Source organism: Leiobunum rupestre, chromosome 1 (assembly GCF_980474605.1).
Source record: "Leiobunum rupestre chromosome 1, qqLeiRupe1.1.hap1, whole genome shotgun sequence".
In the NCBI taxonomy this organism is placed as follows: domain Eukaryota; kingdom Metazoa; phylum Arthropoda; class Arachnida; order Opiliones; family Sclerosomatidae; genus Leiobunum; species Leiobunum rupestre.
The window spans coordinates 67,253,562-67,273,989 of record NC_143384.1 but is presented as its reverse complement, the minus strand read 5'-3'; the positions used below and the strand labels follow the sequence as shown (position 1 = coordinate 67,273,989).

The window sequence follows — 20,428 nt, the reverse complement described above, 5'->3', positions numbered from 1 at the left end:
CTAAGGTTCCGATTGGTCAGATAACGATGGGTTTTAATCATTTCCACATAAATTGGTAACACTTATCTAATTGGAACCAAGTTTGTACCTTTAATTGTTCTCAAGATAAATTTGGAATGACCTTAAAGACATGGTTCAAGGTCGTTGACATTTTCATTGTTAAATGATTCCTTACATGCTTTATACATCCTTAAATGGAGTATAACCCCTCTTGTTTGGTAGGGTGCGCTTAGACAATACAGACTAGCTTCCACAAGCCTTTCTAGCGGGGGGGGGGCAAGGAAGTAGTAGTACAGACCTGGAAAACCTGGATATATCAGGGAATTAGATAGTTGATAGAAAAGTCTGGGAAATTGTCATTTTATAATAAAATTCGGCTAGTCAAGAAAGTTTACCTTAAAGGGGAACGGCCAAGCTTTTCCAAATATGGCCTTATTTCCGTATCAAAAGATTAACAAGACGTTTAATATACTAACACGTACCTTTTTTGTCTTGAAAAAATAGCTTTTGGCCCAAAAAGTTGAAATGAAAAATAACGCCAGGTATTTGGGTTTGAATTTTCGCCGCCATCTTAGGGGCTGCCGCCAGCGCCCCTATTCCCGTATGATCGATTTGCGAACTATCCTAACTTTTAAAATCTCGCCATTTAGTCTTAAGTCTTTTATAACTAAAACGCGCCGCGCGTGCAAAACATATTTTTGCGTCTTCAGCAGTGCGCGCTATTACGTTGTTTTTCTGTCTCACCGATTTCTCACCAGGTGAGAGGGTCCAGGCAAACTGGTCGCCTCGGCAGATTGGGTCGCCGGCTGTGGGGCGGCGAGCCTCCGTATAAGGGCACGGTCGACCCATCTCCCGGCCTTTTGGACTCCCACCGGGATCTCCGGTGCCAGCTGTGCCGGGCTATGCGGGATGCTGTGTGCTCGTCGTTCCCCTTTAGGAGCTCTCTCCAATGGGTTTGGCTCCTTACCTTCATAGGTAGGGTGTCGGCTGGAGTTGCTTTAGCATCCATTCTAAATCCCACTGCTGTGTGCGAAGTGGGGATTGGTCCACCCATGGCTGCACCTTCTGCTGGGTTGAGTGGCTTGCGTCAAAGGTGAGACCATCAGTAGTGGGGTTCTGCTACCCATGCTGGATTTGTCACCTGTCCGGGCTAGGGGGACGCTGGCGTAGGGCACTATGATGATAGGCCTCTGGTGGTATGGTCTCTGTTACTAGGTACACCGGGCTATAAATTCTGACACACTGTCGCGGCGGACGCGCGCTTTTCGCTTTCCCGAAATTTCTTTATTTTATTAAAAATTAACCACTCGATATTTTTTGATGCGGTTTTCGCCATAAATTTTAGTTTTTAATGGGCTATAGGGCTATCTTACTGGTTAAAGCTTGACCGTTCCCCTTTAAAGAGAACGAATTTACATTAAAAAGTTTTACTTAACAAAGATTTGATTTATTTACTTCTTTAATATATTATAATTTGGAGCCAATTTAGTTTGTATATCATGAAATGAGTAACTCTGTACCTCCTAGTTATATATTGAGATTATCTTGCACTTGGAAAAATCAGGGAAAAAGCAGTGGGAAATCCTGGACATATCAGTGTTCGTCAATAGTTGTATGAACCCTGAAATTAAAATTTATTAAATAAAAAAGTCTTAGCGATGAAACTAGTTAAGTTTCTAACAGTTCTGTGTATAAAGTAACGTGGCCTTCTTGTTTAAATGTTGCTCTTACGTCACAGCCTCTTACTTTTACCAGCCTATAAGCGCGCGCTACAGTCGCCAGATGAATATATAGGTTTTTCTAGCACGCGTGGAAATATGAATATTCTAATAAAGCTGGGTCTTGTGACGTAAGAGCAAAATTTTAACAAACTGGGCAAGACCACTTTTTATTTTATAAAATCAACTATTGATTGCCCATCAAAACTATTTTTGAGTGCCCGCACCTGACCAACGTCACGATAACAAATCTTTCCGATCCTAGCGGCTGAGGACAACTACCTAATTCAGTTTGATATTCATGGATGAAATGAATACACCTATTTTCAATTCAATTCATTCAATTACACCAGTGATTCTCACCCCACACATAGGACTCCATGGAACCATATATCTTCATTTAAAATTATTAGGGCTCCACGAGATTTTGAGCTATGCTATAATAGAATTAGTTTCAACAAAAAAATAAATACCAAACGTTTTTCCAAGCTAGGGTTCCACGATAAATTCTAAACTTTAAAAAAGGGTTTCACGAGGTGACAAAGGTTGTGAACCACGGAATTACACCCATTAAGAAAGTGAATGTTCTTTATTAGATTTTAAAGGAGAGTATAACGAGACAGTGCAAATGCCACGGCGTTTCTGGATCCTGCAACGTGATGACGTGTTGGCAGTCATTACCGAAACTTCTGGACATTGGGGAACGCCTAATGCGCAAATATCAGACGGCGATTGAAGTCGCTCCGAGTGAAGAGAGTATGAGTCATAAAATAGTTCCTGTTAACGTAGAATTGAAGACCGAGCTACCACCTGATCAGTTAATTTATATCACCAAATCACCAGATTATTGTACAGCTGATCATAAAGTTGGCTCGTTGGGAACATACAGAAGGTAAATATTTGTATTTATTCATTGCAAGAAATATTCAAGTTAAACTCTACGTGTGTATTAAAGCAACTGTCGGCTCTATCATTGCCACCTGTATTATCATAAATTAATGATACCTCAAAGTAGACAAATAAGCCCTTTCAAGGTGGAATCTTTGTCCAGAAAATGTGATGTCAAATCTTGTCTCTCCGATTCCCGCGAAAATGAAAGATTTGAAAAATATCTCGGACCCAGCGCCGCTGCGCTGTGCGGTCGAGAATGAAACTATATTGGGCTGAGAGAAATAAACAAATTGCAAAAAAAACGTTCTTTTGCCTCTGCGGGGGGATCTCTTTTGGGGAAGTTCAAGCTAGCCTTGCACCAAACGGGATTAAAGAAACGTCAGCTTCGGCAGTTCCAAGTGTATGTTAAGGCTACTTTGATACGCAGTACGGAGAGACATAGTTCGATTTGGACAAGCATATCCGCCATAGGCAGCATAGCCATTTGTCTACTTAGAGGTATCATTAACTTATGGTATTATGAAAAGGCCCCTGTTATTTAGAGATGGCCATGAATCTATCCGAATCTAAAAAAAAATGACTTTCGTGGAGAGCGTGGAGCCATCTATTAATGGGAACGGAAGCTAAAATTCAAAATAGCGAAACAATAACGTCGTCAGAGAGCCATTATACCGTCTTTTATTTTTTTAACCTAAATTATTTGTTGACAAATATACGAACGAGCATCTTGTTTTGATTTCGACGCTAGCGACATCTGTTGAAAAAAAGAACTACTTCACCTAGAGCCGATACTTGCTTTAAGTGGATTTCAAATTGACAGTTAGGCCTAGTGTATAAGTATGACACTTCTTATGGTTGTAAAGTGAATTTTCTTACTGAACTAGTTTTTCGACACTAACACTATCTCCCAACTCCAATTTGGACATGCAATCATACTGACTAATATATTACCGTCCTAGGGGGCTCTGTGCTGAATTAAACTTTGATTCCGGAAAAACTCTGAAAATTGGTTCAGTGATTATTGGTTATTGCCATATTGTTTTACGTATGCTTAGCTCTTTATAGGCTTACCACCTTAAATACTAAACGTTGCTTTGTAATATATTTTAATAAGGGGTTTCGATGAATGTCGATCTAACTATAGCATTTTATACTTCACCCACGGCGTTGTTACTATTGGAAAATAAACTATTCGTACGAGATGAGTGGTTCTTAAATTGGTCGAATAATAGTCAATGACGACGCACCTATAACGAGTGATCAATGGCTAGCCTCGGTTTAATAAGAGAGTGGTATTTACAATGAGTCCCACATTTAAGCAAATCCCGTACACTCGAGAGAAAAATTTATTAGAAAACATTAAATCAGCCTCAAAATCCTGAAATCTGGGCGAAAGCTCGTTCCAAAATCTCAAAATCGGCATAAAATAACCAGAAATCAACACGAAAATTGCGCTCTGAAATCTCAAAATAATTTTTTGACTTCTGAAATCACTTTGAGATTCACAATCCCGTTTACAAAATTTTCAAATGTCGGATCCCTCGGGTATTTAAAGCGTTTTGAAAATTGGTAAACTTAGTCAGGACTGCCTCAACGACAGCACAGCGTTGTTAAACGAAATATATGAATTTTCTATATTCATGGGTGTATTTGAATAAATTAATGGATTTAGTATATTGCGAGACATTTTGTAAATCGAGATCACCATTTTCTTTTGAGCAAAATGGGATTTTGATCTCTAGTTTTAACGTCTTAGATTAAACATTTAAACCCAAAACTGAAAATAACTCTTTCATTGATTTTAGTGATTTTTAGCTTAATATTTTAGATATATTCTATGAGAAATGTTGAATATTTTACGGTTCAAAATAAAAATTAAAGCTATGTTCTGAAACGACAACCAAAGTAAGCAAACGAATTTTTCAAAACCACACTTGAAATGATACAAAAATTTCACTCAATAATGGTAACAGATTTGTGATGTTCAGATACATGATTTAAATATTTAAATTAGTAATGTAAAAAAACATTTTTATAAGTGGGAGCAATTCCTAAAATTTTACTGTCACAATTTAATGAGTAGAATTAACATATTTTAATAATCAGCCAAGCTAATGCGCAAGGCACCACCTTAGACCCAAGTCATCTAGCGGCTTTTAATGCCTTTTACAGGTGGCCGGGTTACAATGCGTAGGAGGGTGGTGGCAAGCCCTTCATGCCACGCGAGCCAACAGCTCCCTACACTAACTATTACCGTTAACCTCGACAAGTTTTTATGGGAAGGGGAAACCGAAGAACTCGAGTGAAGACCTTTTTAAGCACTGGGGAAAGAACTTGCAAACTCAACGCAAAAGGAGTGGCTCCGAGTATTCACCCAGTGCTACAGGCTGGCATCGAACCCATCTCTACTTGCTGTGAGGCGACAGTGCTTATCACTCTGCCACCCTACTATTTAAATATATATTATCATCACCTGACAACCAAAACCACTTAACTTCTAATCGAGCACATTGAGAAATATTGATTTAAATATTTAAAATAGTATGAGATAGTTAGGGCATTTGCATTATATAAAAATCAATATCTTAGCAAATATTTGTGAATAAGACTAAGGTTTTTACCACTGGTATCAGAATTCATCGAAATATTCTTATAACTATTTAAAGCAAAAACCATGTACTTCAAGTTACGTCGTTTGGTTTTCCAGGCGACGTTTTATATTAACGACCGAAAACTATCGCGACGCCCCCTTTGGTTCGCCCTTGAAACCTGGTTAGGTAGCGGCGAAATCATATAATTTTGGCATCGTTTGCTTAGATTTAGATAACCTTATTTTTAAAAGAAAAACGTTCGTATAACTTTTTAATTGTACGTAGCAGACGCTATAGATCATTGGCGCAACCTCGGAGAAGCTAAAGCCGTTACCCCACCTAGACTCGTTTGGGTTCTTAATGTGACAAAAATTGTTAAGTAATTATTTCATGTATATTCATAAAGTTATTTATATACCAGAAACATACATAGATAGACATATCACCATATTTTAATGTCCTGCGATAACGATTATTATTGGTTCGCAAATTCTACGTGTACGTAAATGGGTTTCATGAAGTAGTGTTGTTAGTCGGAAAATTTTTCGTATTTTTCGGAAAAAAATAATAAAAAATGTTTTAATTCCATGATTAGTCTATTATATTGTTTACAAATTTAAATAATGCGGCATTTTCGCCTTATTTTTCGAATCTAAACGTAAAACTAAACCTCTAGACTAGTTTAAACTGATTAACAACGTAACGCTATCAATTTTTTTTAGTATATTTACTGATATTAGACATTTCATATCGATAAAAAGTTTAAAACATTAAAAACCTTTAAAAAGTAATTTATGTTTCAATTTCTTATTTTTCCGATTTTTCTGAAAAATTTCCCGCAATTTATTTTTCGGAAAATTAACAACACTATCATAAAGTCATATTTCCTAGTTATTAAGTTGTAATCCAGTGTAGTGTAAGGAGTACCCCGAAAACATAGTTACGCAGAGATAATGAGCATTAGTATAGCACCGTATAGTCTCCCGTTTAATTTAAGCGAAATAAAATTTTCCATGAAAAATATCAGCGTGGTGGTTCCTTTCACAGCGAAGGGCGTCAAGGATTGTCTGGCAACAGCTGGAGCTCACCCTCCAATCATTACACTCTCTCTCCCGCGAAACGGGAAGCTGCGAAGAAAAAAGGCTTTTTCGAGTAGAGAGAGTTATTGGCCATTTGGGTGGTCTTCTGTTTTACCTCCAGAGTAGACCTATAAGCGTAAAATTAAAGAAATTAAGATATTTGACTAAAAAAACGGAAAGAAACCGACAACTTAGAAAACTTACAAATAACTCGTACCAAATAGTAAAATAAAACTAAATAAGCCAGATTGTTGCCTATTTCTGGCAATTTTATATAGTTTTGTTTAGTTTTTTAACCGAAGATCTATTTGGTCCAAGATTCACGTCTTTATGTTGGCTCGAAGACCGGTAATAGTTAGTGTAGGGAGCTGTTGGCTCGCGTGGCTTGAAGGGCTTGCCACCACCCTCCTACGCATTATAACCCGGCCACCTGTTTAAAGGCATTAAAAGTCGCTATTAGCTTAGCTGAGTTATTTGTAAGTATTTTAATTTCTTAAAAATGTTAAGGGTTTAGCTTTTTAATCCTTTCTCATAACGGACTATTCTACCTATTCGCGTATTGAACACTCTTTGCAAAGTAGTTCATACATGTAAGTGGTTCCTATTAACTTAAATAGAGTAAGTTCAGGGAATTGAATGTGAATTGATTTTCTGTTCTTGTGTTTTCCGTTGAATGTGAAAGAATTTTATGAAATTGATTATATTCTATTTTTAGAACGTTAACACAACACAGCGCAAAATATAAATATAACATCATTAATTTTAAATGTTCTACAAACCATGGCGTTAGAATTTAAAATAAAAACAACAGTATTTAAAAGCCAAGATACTTCATGGTTAAAATTTTTATTTAATTACATTGGCGAGCTTTCGGACCGCGGTCCCTTTTCAAGCCGAGAGTTACAATAAATGAAATTTACAAAATTTTTTAAACTAATCTCTAAATTGCCCCAATTTTTTATTTATATCGGTCCTTTATCTTGATTTAATTTTCCCTGATTTTTTATTTAGACCGCCTCTTTAAAATTACTTTTAAACCAATTATTTTCTTTTGCCAATATTTCTGAATCATCCTACACTATTTTATGACCAATATTATTATTTATGTGATTGGCCAAACCATTTTCAATGCTTAGTTTTTTAACCTTATCTTTATGTTCCTCTATTCTTTTCTGAAATTTTCTTTTAGTTTGGCCTACATAATTATCATTACAGTTACATGGTATATTATAGATTATACCTGTTTCTTTTAATTTTCCAATTTTTGGTTTATTTTTTAACAGAATCTTCCCTAAGTTATTGAATTTATTATTAACCAGACCTATATTGTGTTTTGCTAGTTGGCGGTTGGTTTTTTCACTAATACCTTTAATATATGGTAATACTAAATTTGATTTTTCTTTCATTTCTTAAACGTTTTGAATCTTTAGCGAGGGGTCGTTTTTTACTACATTATTATCAAAATTATTATTTATACAATTTTCCGGGTAACTGCATTCTTTTAGTTTTTTTATCATTTATCGGATCGTCACTGATCGTTTCGATTTTAAATTTTAAACTTTTAATTAAACCTATTTTTAATTTATTGGGATGTGATGAATCATAGTTTAATTTTTTTTCTTGGCTTGAAAAGGGACCGTGGTCCAAAAGCTCGCCAATGTAATTAAATAAAAATATTTAACCATGAAGTATCTTGGCTTTTAAATACTGTTGTTTTTATTTATAAATATAACAGTTGTAATTCTAAATTAAAAAAAATTGTTCCATGGTTATTTTGAAATATTTAAGAATTAATTAAAAGGCTGATACTTCATGGAGTTTAAAATATTTTATTTACCAAATTAGAAGCTTTTGGACCGTGGTCCTTCCTCGGCTAGTCACAATTACATACTACTCTAAATACATTATATGGTTTATTTGCAAAACGCTAACAGAATAAAATGTAACCCTGCTGTCAATTCTATTAATTTTTTTTATTTTATTTTTTATTTCTTTTTTTTTTATTTTTCTTTTTTTTAAACCACCCCATCCTTCAATTTTTATCGACCCTTTATCTAAATTTAAATTTCCTCTATCCGCTATAAAGACTGCTTAATTAAAACATCTCCTATACCAACCCCTATCTTGGCACAGCACCCTTGTTAACAGTTGTAACTAGTTTAAATTAAATAATGGTAATTTAACTGAAATTCGAAGTAAACAGTTTTTTTACGATAATGACGAAAATGGTCCTTATAATATTTTGAAAGGGGTGTGCGTCACCCGTCCCGAAACGAGAGGGGGCCCGGCTTTTAAAAGTGTGGGCATCTTCAGCAGTAACGGCTCTCATTGGAGCCCGGAAATGGAATTTTTCTAGGAGCCCGGGTCCGCTCTCGGCAGCCCTGTGTGTCACCAGTGGCGGTCATCAGCTGCAATTACATTGGGGGGCCCAACCCATTCTTTATGGGTGAAAACTCGGAACAACTCCTTCCGCGTTCAGTTTGCAAGTTCTCTCCCCACTGGTTTAAGGGGTTTTCCCCCGAGATCTTCGGTTTCCCCTTCCATAAAAACTTGTCGAGGTTAACGGTAATAGTTAGCGTAGGGAGCTGTTGGCTCGCGTGGCTTGCAGGGCTTGCCACCACTCTGATTCGCATTGTAACCCGGCCACCTGAATTAAAGGCTTTAAAAGTCACTCGATGACTTAGGCCTAAGGTGGTGCCTTGGGTATTAGCCAAGCTGATTATTATATTCAAAACTTCATTTACTTAAAACTTGAGCTAGAAAATGAACAGCTCTAAATATTTATTACTATATTTTTAAAAAATTCCAATGAATTCAAAATTTAGGTCGATGTCTTCGGTAAAATCAATCTTTACATGGCTAGATAATTGAGCCTTTCTTGGCCACATACATTCGACTCAACACAGCCATTCTTCCTTAGCATAAGTAACACTGAGTAGCGTGTTATGGTCCTAGTAGTAGATTTCACCTTAGGCTCTGTGCGTGGCATCTAGGTGCAACAAACACAGCACCCCACACAAGGAGAACGCAACACGTCAAAAGTAGTGCATTTTCTTGTGTAAATTTTTCATTGGTTAGACGGCGCCTGCTGCCTTCGGAAGGGGAAAATTCGGAAAATATCTTCCCCCTTTCCGTAAAACGTTCGGCGTAAAGGCTCATCTAATGAAATTTGTACACAACACTGCGTTAGCGTGTTTAACGGCTAGCTGCGTTCTCCTTGTGTTTGTCGCTCCTAGGCGGCATGAAGGTCTTGCCACCACCCTCCTACGCATTGTTAATCAACCACCTGTTTAAACGTATTAAAAGTCGTCTGATGACTTTTGCCTAAGTTAGTGCATTGGGTATTAGCCTAACTGATTAAAATAAACTACACCTATAGATTGGATTGCGCAATAACTCTGAAAATAAGTTCGGTGGTAATGTTTCCTTGTTGACATACTTATCGTTATTATGCTACTTATGATAATCAGTGTTTGGATTTTCCATTAATTCCTAGCTAGATAGAGAAGGGTAAATGGTGAACAGTAATGATGTAATAGTCATTCACTTTATTGAAGGTCGTGCAACGCATCTTCTCAGGACACGGATGGTTGTGACTCAATGTGCTGCGGTCGAGGATACGAAAGCTCCACGCAGGAAAAAATTGAAAGGTGTTACTGCAAATACCACTGGTGTTGTTACGTGAAATGTAAAACCTGCAGGAAGCTGGTTCAGGTTAATCAGTGTAACTGACGGTGACTGACAAACCGAAAATATTTACATACAATCATCAGAAATCTTCTTTTATCGATTTGGTGACATTTTCTTTGAATTTTGAACCAATTTGAACATTATGTTCAGTGTTCTTAGGAAGTATTTTTTCAACGATCAGTTTTTTGGAATTTAACCCATCAAGATTGAAATTTAATCTTAATATTAATAAATTATATTAAGAGTATGGATAAATCGTACAGTTTCTTTCTCTCTCTTTAGTTTATGTTATTAAATTTAATTAAAATGGAAATTAAGATAACATTTTAAAATTTAAAATTTCATTTATAGAAAAACAAACTATGTCTTTAAAATTTTTAATTATATTTTATAAGAAAATTAAATAAAGTTTTTTATTTTTGTAGTTCTTTGTATAAGATTTTTTTAGAATATTCCTACCTCAAATATAAATAATAAATTTATTTTTAATACGATTTTAATGATCTATATGAGGTTATAAATCATTTGTTTTCAAAAGTAATTTAAGGATTTGGGTATGTTTTTTTCGAATTTCAGGTGTTGGATCACTGTTTCAAATGATTGAATCAACTTAATCTCGAAATAAATTTGATCGAAAATACAGTTAGGGGAAACCAGTAAACCTGCTTTTTTAAAATAAACGGTGAAGTAGAACTAAATAAAATTAAAATTTAAGTGATTAGACAGTACTACGTGTAAGCCTATAAATTATAACCTAACCTAACCTAGACCAACCTAACCTAAGTACCACTGCGTACAGAAAAAGTAACTAAAAGATAAAATTAATACAGTCCAAACAAATTATCCGTTTAAGACTTTAATATCGGTTCAATTTCCATGAAATAAAATTAAATATCCAATTGGATAACCTCAGCTTCTCCGATACGTTGGAATTTCTTATAAATTTTATTTGAAATAAACCATATTTTAGCTTAATTATTAAGATTAAAAAAGTAAAGGAAACTAACTTCAGATAATATGCAAACGTAAACGTTACCTATATGCAAGCCAACAAACAATTAAATGTTGATTAGCATGGTGCGCCAAAGACAATGTAGACAGAGTTTCAATAAGAGTCAAAAAACCATTGATATCATATCTGCAATTGAAGGGCAAAGCAGCTGCTACACATTCAAAATACACTCTGATTTTTAAATTCCATTGAAATGTGTATTCGACCTGACCAAAATATAAACGCAGTTCACGTACTTGTTGATTTTCTTTGTATAAAAAGCGTAATGTGTGCTATGGAAGCGTAGACGACCAGTAATGCCGTGCAAAATTTGGAAGAGTTAATTACCCAATAGGACTATTACCTTCTTCGACGTGTCAAGGGGGGTGACACATTTTAAACCAGCCCGCTCTGAAAGTAATAGAGACGTATGGAAGCCCTAGAGATGTGTGTGCTTTTCATTCCGCCGCCCCGACATTAAGACATTATACCATAAGTTCATAATGATGCTCATAAGTATGTCTCTTTGGTAAATATTTTACAGAGATAAATTCCCGAAAGTGACGTCATTACCCGAAGAAAATCGCCCCTAGTGAGTGGCCGCTAGTGACTGAACACCCATAATTATATCTCTCAATAGGCCTTTCCATAAAATAAGCAACGCTTGCTGAACTTGTTTTTATGTAGCTCATTCGTCACGAAATACGTAGAATTTCATTTCAGTCTATACTTATAAACAGAGTATCTCGTCCAGAGCTTTTCGTAGTGAAATGTCATCGATACGTCATCCGTGAAGCAGCAACATCAAAACAAGAAGGCCATAGTTACTTTATAAAAAAGGCCTATTGGAAAATAATCTACTGAAATAAATTCACAAAATGACGTCAATAAGAGGAGGTATGTACAAATGCTACTGAATAGGGGGTTTAAGGGTTATCCCCTGAGCTCCTCGGTTTCCCTTCCATAAAAACTTGTTGAGGTTAACGGTAATAGTTAGTGTAGGGAGCTGTTGGCTCGATCGCGTGGCATGCAGGGCTTGCCACCACCCTCCTACGCAGTGTAACCCGGCCACCTGAATTAAAGGCTTCAAAAGTCGCTTGATGACTTAGGCCTAAGGTGGTGCCTTGGGTATTAGCCTAGCTGATGATGATGATTATTATTATTATTATTAATTGTATACCAGAATTTTAATAATGGAATTGATTATTTAAAGGTATGCTAGCATTAGGATGAAATGATATGTCACATAGCGTAGTTCTGTTCCAGACACTTAATTATGAAATTAATTATTTAAAGGTACGCTAGCATTAGGATGAAATGATATGTCACATGGCGTAGTTCTGTTCCAGACACTTAATTATGATATTACTTATTTAAAGGTACGCTACCATTAGGATGAAATGACATGTCACATGGCGTAGTTCTGTTCCAGACACTTAATTATGAAATTAATTATTTAAAGGTATGCTAGTATTAGGATGAAATGATATGTCACAGGGCGTAGTTCTGTTCCAGACACTTAATTATGAAATTAATTATTTTAAGGTACGCTAGCATTAGGATGAAATGAAATGTCACATGGCGTAGTTCTGTTCCAGACACTTAATTATGATATTACTTATTTAAAGGTACGCTACCATTAGGATGAAATGACATGTCACATGGCGTAGTTCAGTTCCAGACACTTAATTATGAAATTAATTATTTAAAGGTAGGCTAGCATTAGGATGAAATGATATGTCACATGGCGTAGTTCTGTTCCAGACACTTAATTATTAAATTAATTATTTAAAGGTACGCTAGCATTAGGATGAAATGATATGTCACATGGCGTAGTTCTGTTCCAGAACCTGAATTATGAAAGTAATTATTTTAAGTCACGCTTGCATTTCACTACTTTATCTTATTTATGATAGAATGATTAGTTTTCTATTTGTAAAACAATGAAAACTAGACCTACATCTTAAAGTAATTAATGAGTTATTATAATTCAGGTGGGTAAGATAATTTGTAACTGAATTTTGGGGATGGGGCACTTTCCAAATATTACGAGAGGTAGAAAGAGTGAAAAAACCTTTATTTTCGTTTTCAATTGATATTGAAACTAACGTTCATTATGGAGAAATATTTAAAAAGTGCTTTAGTAGACCAACAAGTAGGGTCTCCTATAGAGCTCGGGGTTCGGATAAGAAATTTATATTTCATTTTTTTATATCCATAACAGAAAATTATCCGAATAAAAACTTATTTTATGTATATTAAATCGTTTTATAGTCGCGAATAATATCCATAAATAAACAATTACCCGAAATTTTAATGATTAATGGAAATTTTGGCGGTTAATTTAACTGATCCCCGAGCTAAAATTTCAATTCCGGGCCCTAAAGAGAGAGCCGTTACTACTAGAGATAAGTATACCCTTAATTGTTCAAACCCGGGCCTGTAATCAGCTAGGCTAATACCCAAGGCACCACCTTAGGCCTAAGTCATCAAGCGACTTTTGAAGCCTTTAATTCAGGTGGCCGGGTTACAATGCGTAGGAGGGTGGTGGCAAGCCCTGCATGCCACGCGAACCACGCGAAACAACAGTTTCCTACACTAACTATTACCCCGGTTATTTGTACCTGCATTTCCCCCTCTGTTTTTCGGGCCAGCAAACAAGATATTGTACAGAAGTTACGGAGCTGCAAATCACTCGGGCGAAAAATTACACATCATCTCTTGTAAATCAAGAATGGAAAGTGTCATACTTACCGGTGATTTTTATTGACTTATGCTAGTACATAATGAAGATAGAGAGGCGAAAATAAGAGGGCGCTAATACGGGGAGACTGCCTCTGGCGAAACAGAGCGTGAGCTCTATAATCTAAGACTGGAGAGTCTTTGTCGGTGAGCGTGCGGTAGGTCTCACAGGTGGCAAAACCCGGGCGTGTATAGGACGGCCATGGAATTTGGGGTAATTATTTCACAAGCTCTTTGTCGGAATTTCAACAAACCGCTAAAGAATTTTTTGCCAAGATTTATAATAAGTCTTATTCAATATATGGGTATTTAAAATAAAAACGCGCTTCAAGTATTGAATTTCATACGTTGCAGTTAATAAAGTTTAAATATCTTAATAGTGTAATAAAATATAGTTTTATAAAATTTAAATAAGATATGAAAAATTAGATGAATTAAATTAATTTAATAAGTTAATCATAAGATAATTTAATCATAAGATAAGTTAATCATAAGATAAGTTAATCATAAGATGAGTTAATCATAAGATGAGTTAATCATAAGATGAGTTAATCATAAGATAAGTTAATCATAAGATAAGTTAATCATAAGATAAGTTTAACATAAGATAAGTTTAACATAAGATAAGTTAATCATAAGATAAGTTAATCATAAGATAAGTTAATCATAAGATAAGTTAAATTACATAACTTAATCATAAGATAAGTTAAATTACATAAGTTAATCATAAGATAAGTTAAATTACATAAGATAAATTACATAAGTTAATTTAACATAAGTTAATTTACATAAGTTAAATTATATAAGATAAATTACACAAGTTAAATTACACCAGTTTAATTACACCAGTTTAATTACACCAGTTTAATTACACAAGTTAAATTACATAAGTTAAATTACATAACTTAAATTACATAAGTTAATTTACGTAAGTTAAATTACACAAGTTTAATTACACAAGTTTAATTACACAAGTTTAATTACCCAAGTTTAATTACACAAGTTTAATTACACAAGTTTAATTACACAAGTTTAATTACACAAGTTTAATTACACAAGTTTAATTACACAAGTTTAATTACACAAGTTTAATTACATAAGTTTAATTGCATAAGTTAATTTACATAAGTTAAATTATATAAGATAAATTACACAAGTTTAATTACACAAGTTTAATTACACAAGTTTAATTACACAAGTTTAATTACACAAGTTTAATTACACAAGTTTAATTACTCAAGTTTAATTACACAAGTTCAATTACTCAAGTTTAAGTTTAATTACACAAGTTTAATTACTCAAGTTTAGGTTTAATTACTCAAGTTTAAGTTTAATTACTCAAGTTTAAGTTTATTTACTCAAGTTTAAGTTTAATTACTCAAGTTTAAGTTTAATTACTCAAGTTTAAGTTTAATTACTCAAGTTTAAGTTTAAGTACTCAAGTTTAGGTTTAATTACTCAAGTTTAAGCTTAATTACTCAAGTTTAAGTTAATTACTTAAGTTTAAGTTTAATTACTCAAGTTTAAGTTTAATTACTCAAGTTTAAGTTTAATTACTCAAATTTAAGTTTATTTACATAAGTTAAATTAAATGAGTTAATTTAGAAAAGTTAAACTACATAAGTTGAATTACATAAGTTAAATTAGATAAGTTGAATTACATAAGTTAAATTAGATAAGTTAAATTTGATGAGTTAAATTAGAAAAGTTAAATTTGATGAGTTAAATTACATAAGTTAAATTGCATAAGTTAAATTACATAAGTTAAATTCGATAAGTTAAATTAAATAAGTGAAATTCGATAAATTATATTATTCCTTACAATTGAGAGCAGAGTTTGTCTACACAAAAGAGAACATAGAAACGTTATGTCATTCTCTGGTGTGAGGTAATGCCAGATGCAACCTTAGAAAACTTTAAATTCTTATACAGCGAGCTTAATCCAAATATTGAGGCCATTATCAATTGCTGCATATTAAATCTTACATTAATAGGGAAATTTAATCATTTAAAATATTGAAATTTTTAAATAAAACCGAAGTAATTAACCAATAAATACAAATAGAAAATTAGAAACCAACAGAAGCCATAAAAAATAGAAAATCCTAAAAAACAGTTGTCATTAATCAATTAATACCAATATAAAATCATAAACAAAAAGTAGCAAGTAATTAATTAATGCAAATAAAAAATCATTAACAAAAAGTGGCAGTTAATAAATTAATGCAAAAATAAGATCATACAAAACAGTAACCATTTATCAATTAATGCAAATATAAAACCATTAACAGTGGCAATTAATAAATTAATGTTTTTTTAAAATTATAAATAAACAGAGGAAAATAATCAATTAAAGCCTATATAAAATTATAAATAAAGTAGTAATATTTATTCAATTATAGCCTTTAAAAATACTTACTTAGATTCGGTAGTTCGCTCAAAATATAAATGCAAATTAAAATTTCACAATTACGTTTAATGTAAATTGTAGATACTTAAATTATATTATTAATAATGAATAGTTATTTATGTTTTTTTAGTAATTATCAATATTCATTATTATTTTATCTAAAATATTTATGTTCTTAAATTAATTTACCTCTTTGAAATTGTGCACTGCAGTTACTTTTGCATAATAATAATACTATTGGCTTCTAAGATTGCATCTGAAAAAAGCTGTGACATAATGTTTCATTTTGTTCCGAAAAATTTACGTAATAATTAAGAGTCTTACGTAAAAAATAAGTCGTTTAGAAATTTTTATTTTTCTGAAAATAACAGCAAAACCCGTGAGTTAGAGTGTGTAAAACACTTAGAAGTGGAATTATTGACTAGAAACTTCGTTATATTAGCACATTTAAATAAATGAAGATAATAATTACACTCATCTGAACGCTAAGCTTTATGAAACATAATTATAAATATAATTTAGTTTTAAGAAAATGTGCAAATATAAAGACATGTCTTATTTCCCTATTAACCTACACATTGGACTTACAAAATAGCATCACTACATTTTTTTCTTATAGATTTTGCCTTGGAATAATGATTTTCCTCCACTTTAGGCGTTTTATCTTGAAGATAATTTCAGTTTCAAAAACTTCGTTGTACCTAAATTATTCGCATAATAAGACAATTTAATAAAATTAAAATAACACGACTTCATGGTTTTAAAATTTTTTAATTGTTATAAACGTTTATAACAATTAAAAAATTTTAAAACCAAGAAGTATCAGTCGTGTTATTTTAATTTTATTATAAATTTTTAACCATGGATACAAAATTCAATTTATAAGACAATTTAACATCCTACGTGACCAAGGTTTTAGAGAGCATACGCAGCAAGATGCATTGATACTTATGTTTGTGAAAAATGTTAAATGTTAAGCTTTATACGAACTATTCGCGAGGAACGCCATTTTCTGCAAAGTGCTCAGCGCCTGAGGATTTATTTGAATAAAAATGAAACTATAAGTGATGCCAAACCCAATATAGGACAAAAATAATTTAGAAGTAATCGTGAAGCAATCTCCCGCCTTTAATAGCATGTTGTTGTTGTTAAGTTGCCAATACAAAACCTGAAGTTCGTGTGACAATCCTCTGACCAGAACGCTTTGAGAAATGACATCAAGATGGTAGCGAGTATTTTCGAGCTCCGTTTCAATTCGAGAGGCCACGTAGACAGTTAAAAATAGCATCAGCAACAAAGTAAAATACGTAAAAAATTCCCGGTAAGCAGTGATGACATCTTCGTAGGGAACCACTATCATGTAGAGAAGACCGTTGCAAGACAAAACAAACACCGCCACGAGCCACATCAACACCAATAGTTGCAGCTCCTTATTGATGACCTTAATGAAGGTTTTAATATCGTGAAAATGCCGAGAAGCCAGCGTCAAAGCGTTTGGAAGTCTGACATCCGTATAATGAGATGCCGTGGCTAAAATTTCGTTGGTCGACTTCAAGGCGTTTGCAACTGCGTACGCTATAAAACAGTATATCAAATTGTACATGGAAATTAGCCCAATAATGAAAACAGCGTAGACGATTCCATCGGCGACTGCGAACAGTTTTAAGAATAAGGGATGAGTTTTAACATCGCAAAGATCAAATAGAAGTTTGGTTGTCCATTTAATTTCGTAACCATTACGGACCAGCCTTAAGTACATTACGGAGGTCACTTGCGAAAACATAAATAGGAAAAAGATAGCGAGCCAAATTTTGAAGTGCTTCAAGCAGGTTTTGTGGCAGTCGACATCGAGTAGGCGGAGTTTCTCGCTTATTTCTCGAACCAATCGACCAAGTTCTTTCTTTCGATAAATGATGCGATACACCGAAGCGGACATTGTCATCTCCATGACGAAAAACGAATACAACCACATCGATTCCTTTGGTTGAGTGATGAAATAACACAGCATGGCCACTTCGTACCAGTGGTTGAAAAAAATTCCCAATATTGTCCACACACGGACCAGTCTAATCATTGTTTTCCAAGATTTTTCAAACGACATCTGGTGAAATGGTAATACTTTACCTGAAATAAATAAATGAATAACATATTTTAATTTTTGCTACAATAGGGACGTCATGTTGTACCTTTAACTATGGCAACTATGCTGATTTTTCAGTTAAAAATAGCATGGGTGACGTGTTATCTACGTCATGATGGCAGTATGAGTGAAGTGTTATCTACGTGTTGCTTTCAGCATGGGTGACGTGTTATCTACGTCATGCTGCCAGCATGGTCAACGTGTCATCTACATCATGCTGCCAGCATGTGTGACGTGTTATTTACGTCAGGCTACCAGCAAGGGTGACGTGTTATCTACGTCATGCTGCCAGAATGGGTGAAGTGTTATCTACGTCATGCTGCCAGCATGGATGACGTGTAATCTTCATCATGCTGCCAGCATGGGTGACGTGTTATCTTCTTCATGCTGTCCTATTCTACTTGGTCATAAGGTTAAAAAAGGACTCAGCGTTCGGATAGGAAAATTTCAGATCATTTCTTTTATATCCATATCCAAAAATTAAACGAATAAAAACTTATTTTGTCGCATATTAAATCGTATAATGGTCGTGAAATATATCCATAAATAAACAGTTCATCGAATTTTTTATAATTAATTGAAATTTCGATGGTTAATTTATCCGTTTCCCCGAGCTCTAAATATATATATTTAGTAATTTACAAAGTTAACTGGCTTGTTAACTTAATAGTTGAGACTTGAGACTTATGACTTCAGATTTCTACCAGTCCTTTGGTTCAGCTTTGCTGTCTTTGCAGTATCTGTACACTTTTACAATCTTTTCAGCTTTTTCTGACACAAGTCGGTTTCTTAGTTTTGACCAAACGTGGCCGAAAGATGAAAATATTCTCTCGAGGGAGGCTGAGCTGGCAGGGCAACAATTTCTCTTAATTTGAGGTTTTTTTTGACATATCATGTAATACAAATATGGAAATAGTATACTAAATTAAAAAACCCACCCGAATAAAAAAAACCCACGAAAAACCCACTAAAAAACCCACTGAGTAGGACTTTTTGGAAAAAACACGGGTTTTTTCGAACCCTGGAAATAAGTACTGTATAGAATTTTTACAGCACACTGTAGCACACTTGAATTGTCCTGGTACAGAATTGGTCCATTGCATTACTACAGCAGGAAAGTTTTGAAAGCGTGAAAATTAAATCTACAGTTCAATTTCACAGCCTTCTATTGCTGGACAAACAACATATTATTAGAAAATAACCTTAAGAAGTTATGTTGCCATTAAGGGTTACAATAATGGCTACTGTCTCTTATGACATTTGACATTTTCAGCGTAGCTTGGTGGTTTGTTGCAAAAGTAATTGTTGGATTTTTCCGTAAAAAACGGGTTAGAAATTTATATAAAGTTCCACAGAATCATAGAAGAATTGGAGCTGAATCTCAAGTTATTCCTTCCCTTCCGATAAAATAGGTATACCTCACCACTGATAAAATAAAAATTCAAACGATTCTAGGGCCCATTAATGTATGAATATATCCTGAAACGTTACTTTCACAAATAATATATTAGTATCTATCTGCTACAATTAAAATGTGTCAAATAACTATTTTCACATTTGTGAAACTTACCGGAACTTTTTATTATGATCGTAGAGCTCATTATTTTCAAGAAAGATTTTTAGTAGATTTTATACCTTAACAGTCAATATAAAATAGCATAAAATATTTCCGATAGGACTCCAGCGTCAGTTTTCGTTGTGTAGATGCTTTGATCTATGGCGTTTAAGCAAAGGATAGAACGAACAAAAACCAAATATTTCCAGAAACGAGCGCATTATTTCATATTAACTACAAGAAAATGAAAGCTGTTTGAGTTGGTCACACCCTCGTCACTTTTTGACAGCCAAACAATAGAAGCTTTGTTGAGAAATGGAACGATGTAAATAGGCTCTTTAGTCAACCCGAAACTAAATACTAGTAATGGAAATAAATAATTACAGACATTCACAGGTTATTACTCTTTATCGCGGAATCCTTTACCGTTAAAAAAGATGTGATTAATAAACAAATTTTTTGGTGTTAGATAAGATTTAAGTTTGGTAGTACGATTTTTGCGAATTTCAAATAAAATAATCAATGGAACTAGTGTTTGTTGAAATCCGGTTTAGTAGCAGCGACTTGGGCAATTTTTTTTTAAAAAAAACCTTAATTTTGTTCTACCTTTGTAAGACATTA

The 20,428-nt window shown here is 33.9% G+C and overlaps 1 protein-coding gene across 1 annotated transcript in view; it reads left to right on the top strand.

Annotated features, from left to right (window-relative positions):
- LOC149966192 (protein Wnt-11-like) overlaps positions 1 to 10,119 on the top strand; it is a 41,223-nt gene extending 31,104 nt beyond the window's left edge. Inside the window, exons 4-5 of the mRNA XM_090171058.1 lie at positions 2,315 to 2,610; positions 9,837 to 10,119. Coding sequence (XP_090027184.1) covers positions 2,315 to 2,610; positions 9,837 to 10,011 — 471 coding nt within the window. The 3' untranslated portion in view covers positions 10,012 to 10,119. The remainder of the gene's footprint in view (positions 1 to 2,314; positions 2,611 to 9,836) is intronic.
- The last annotated feature ends 10,309 nt before the right edge of the window (positions 10,120 to 20,428 follow it).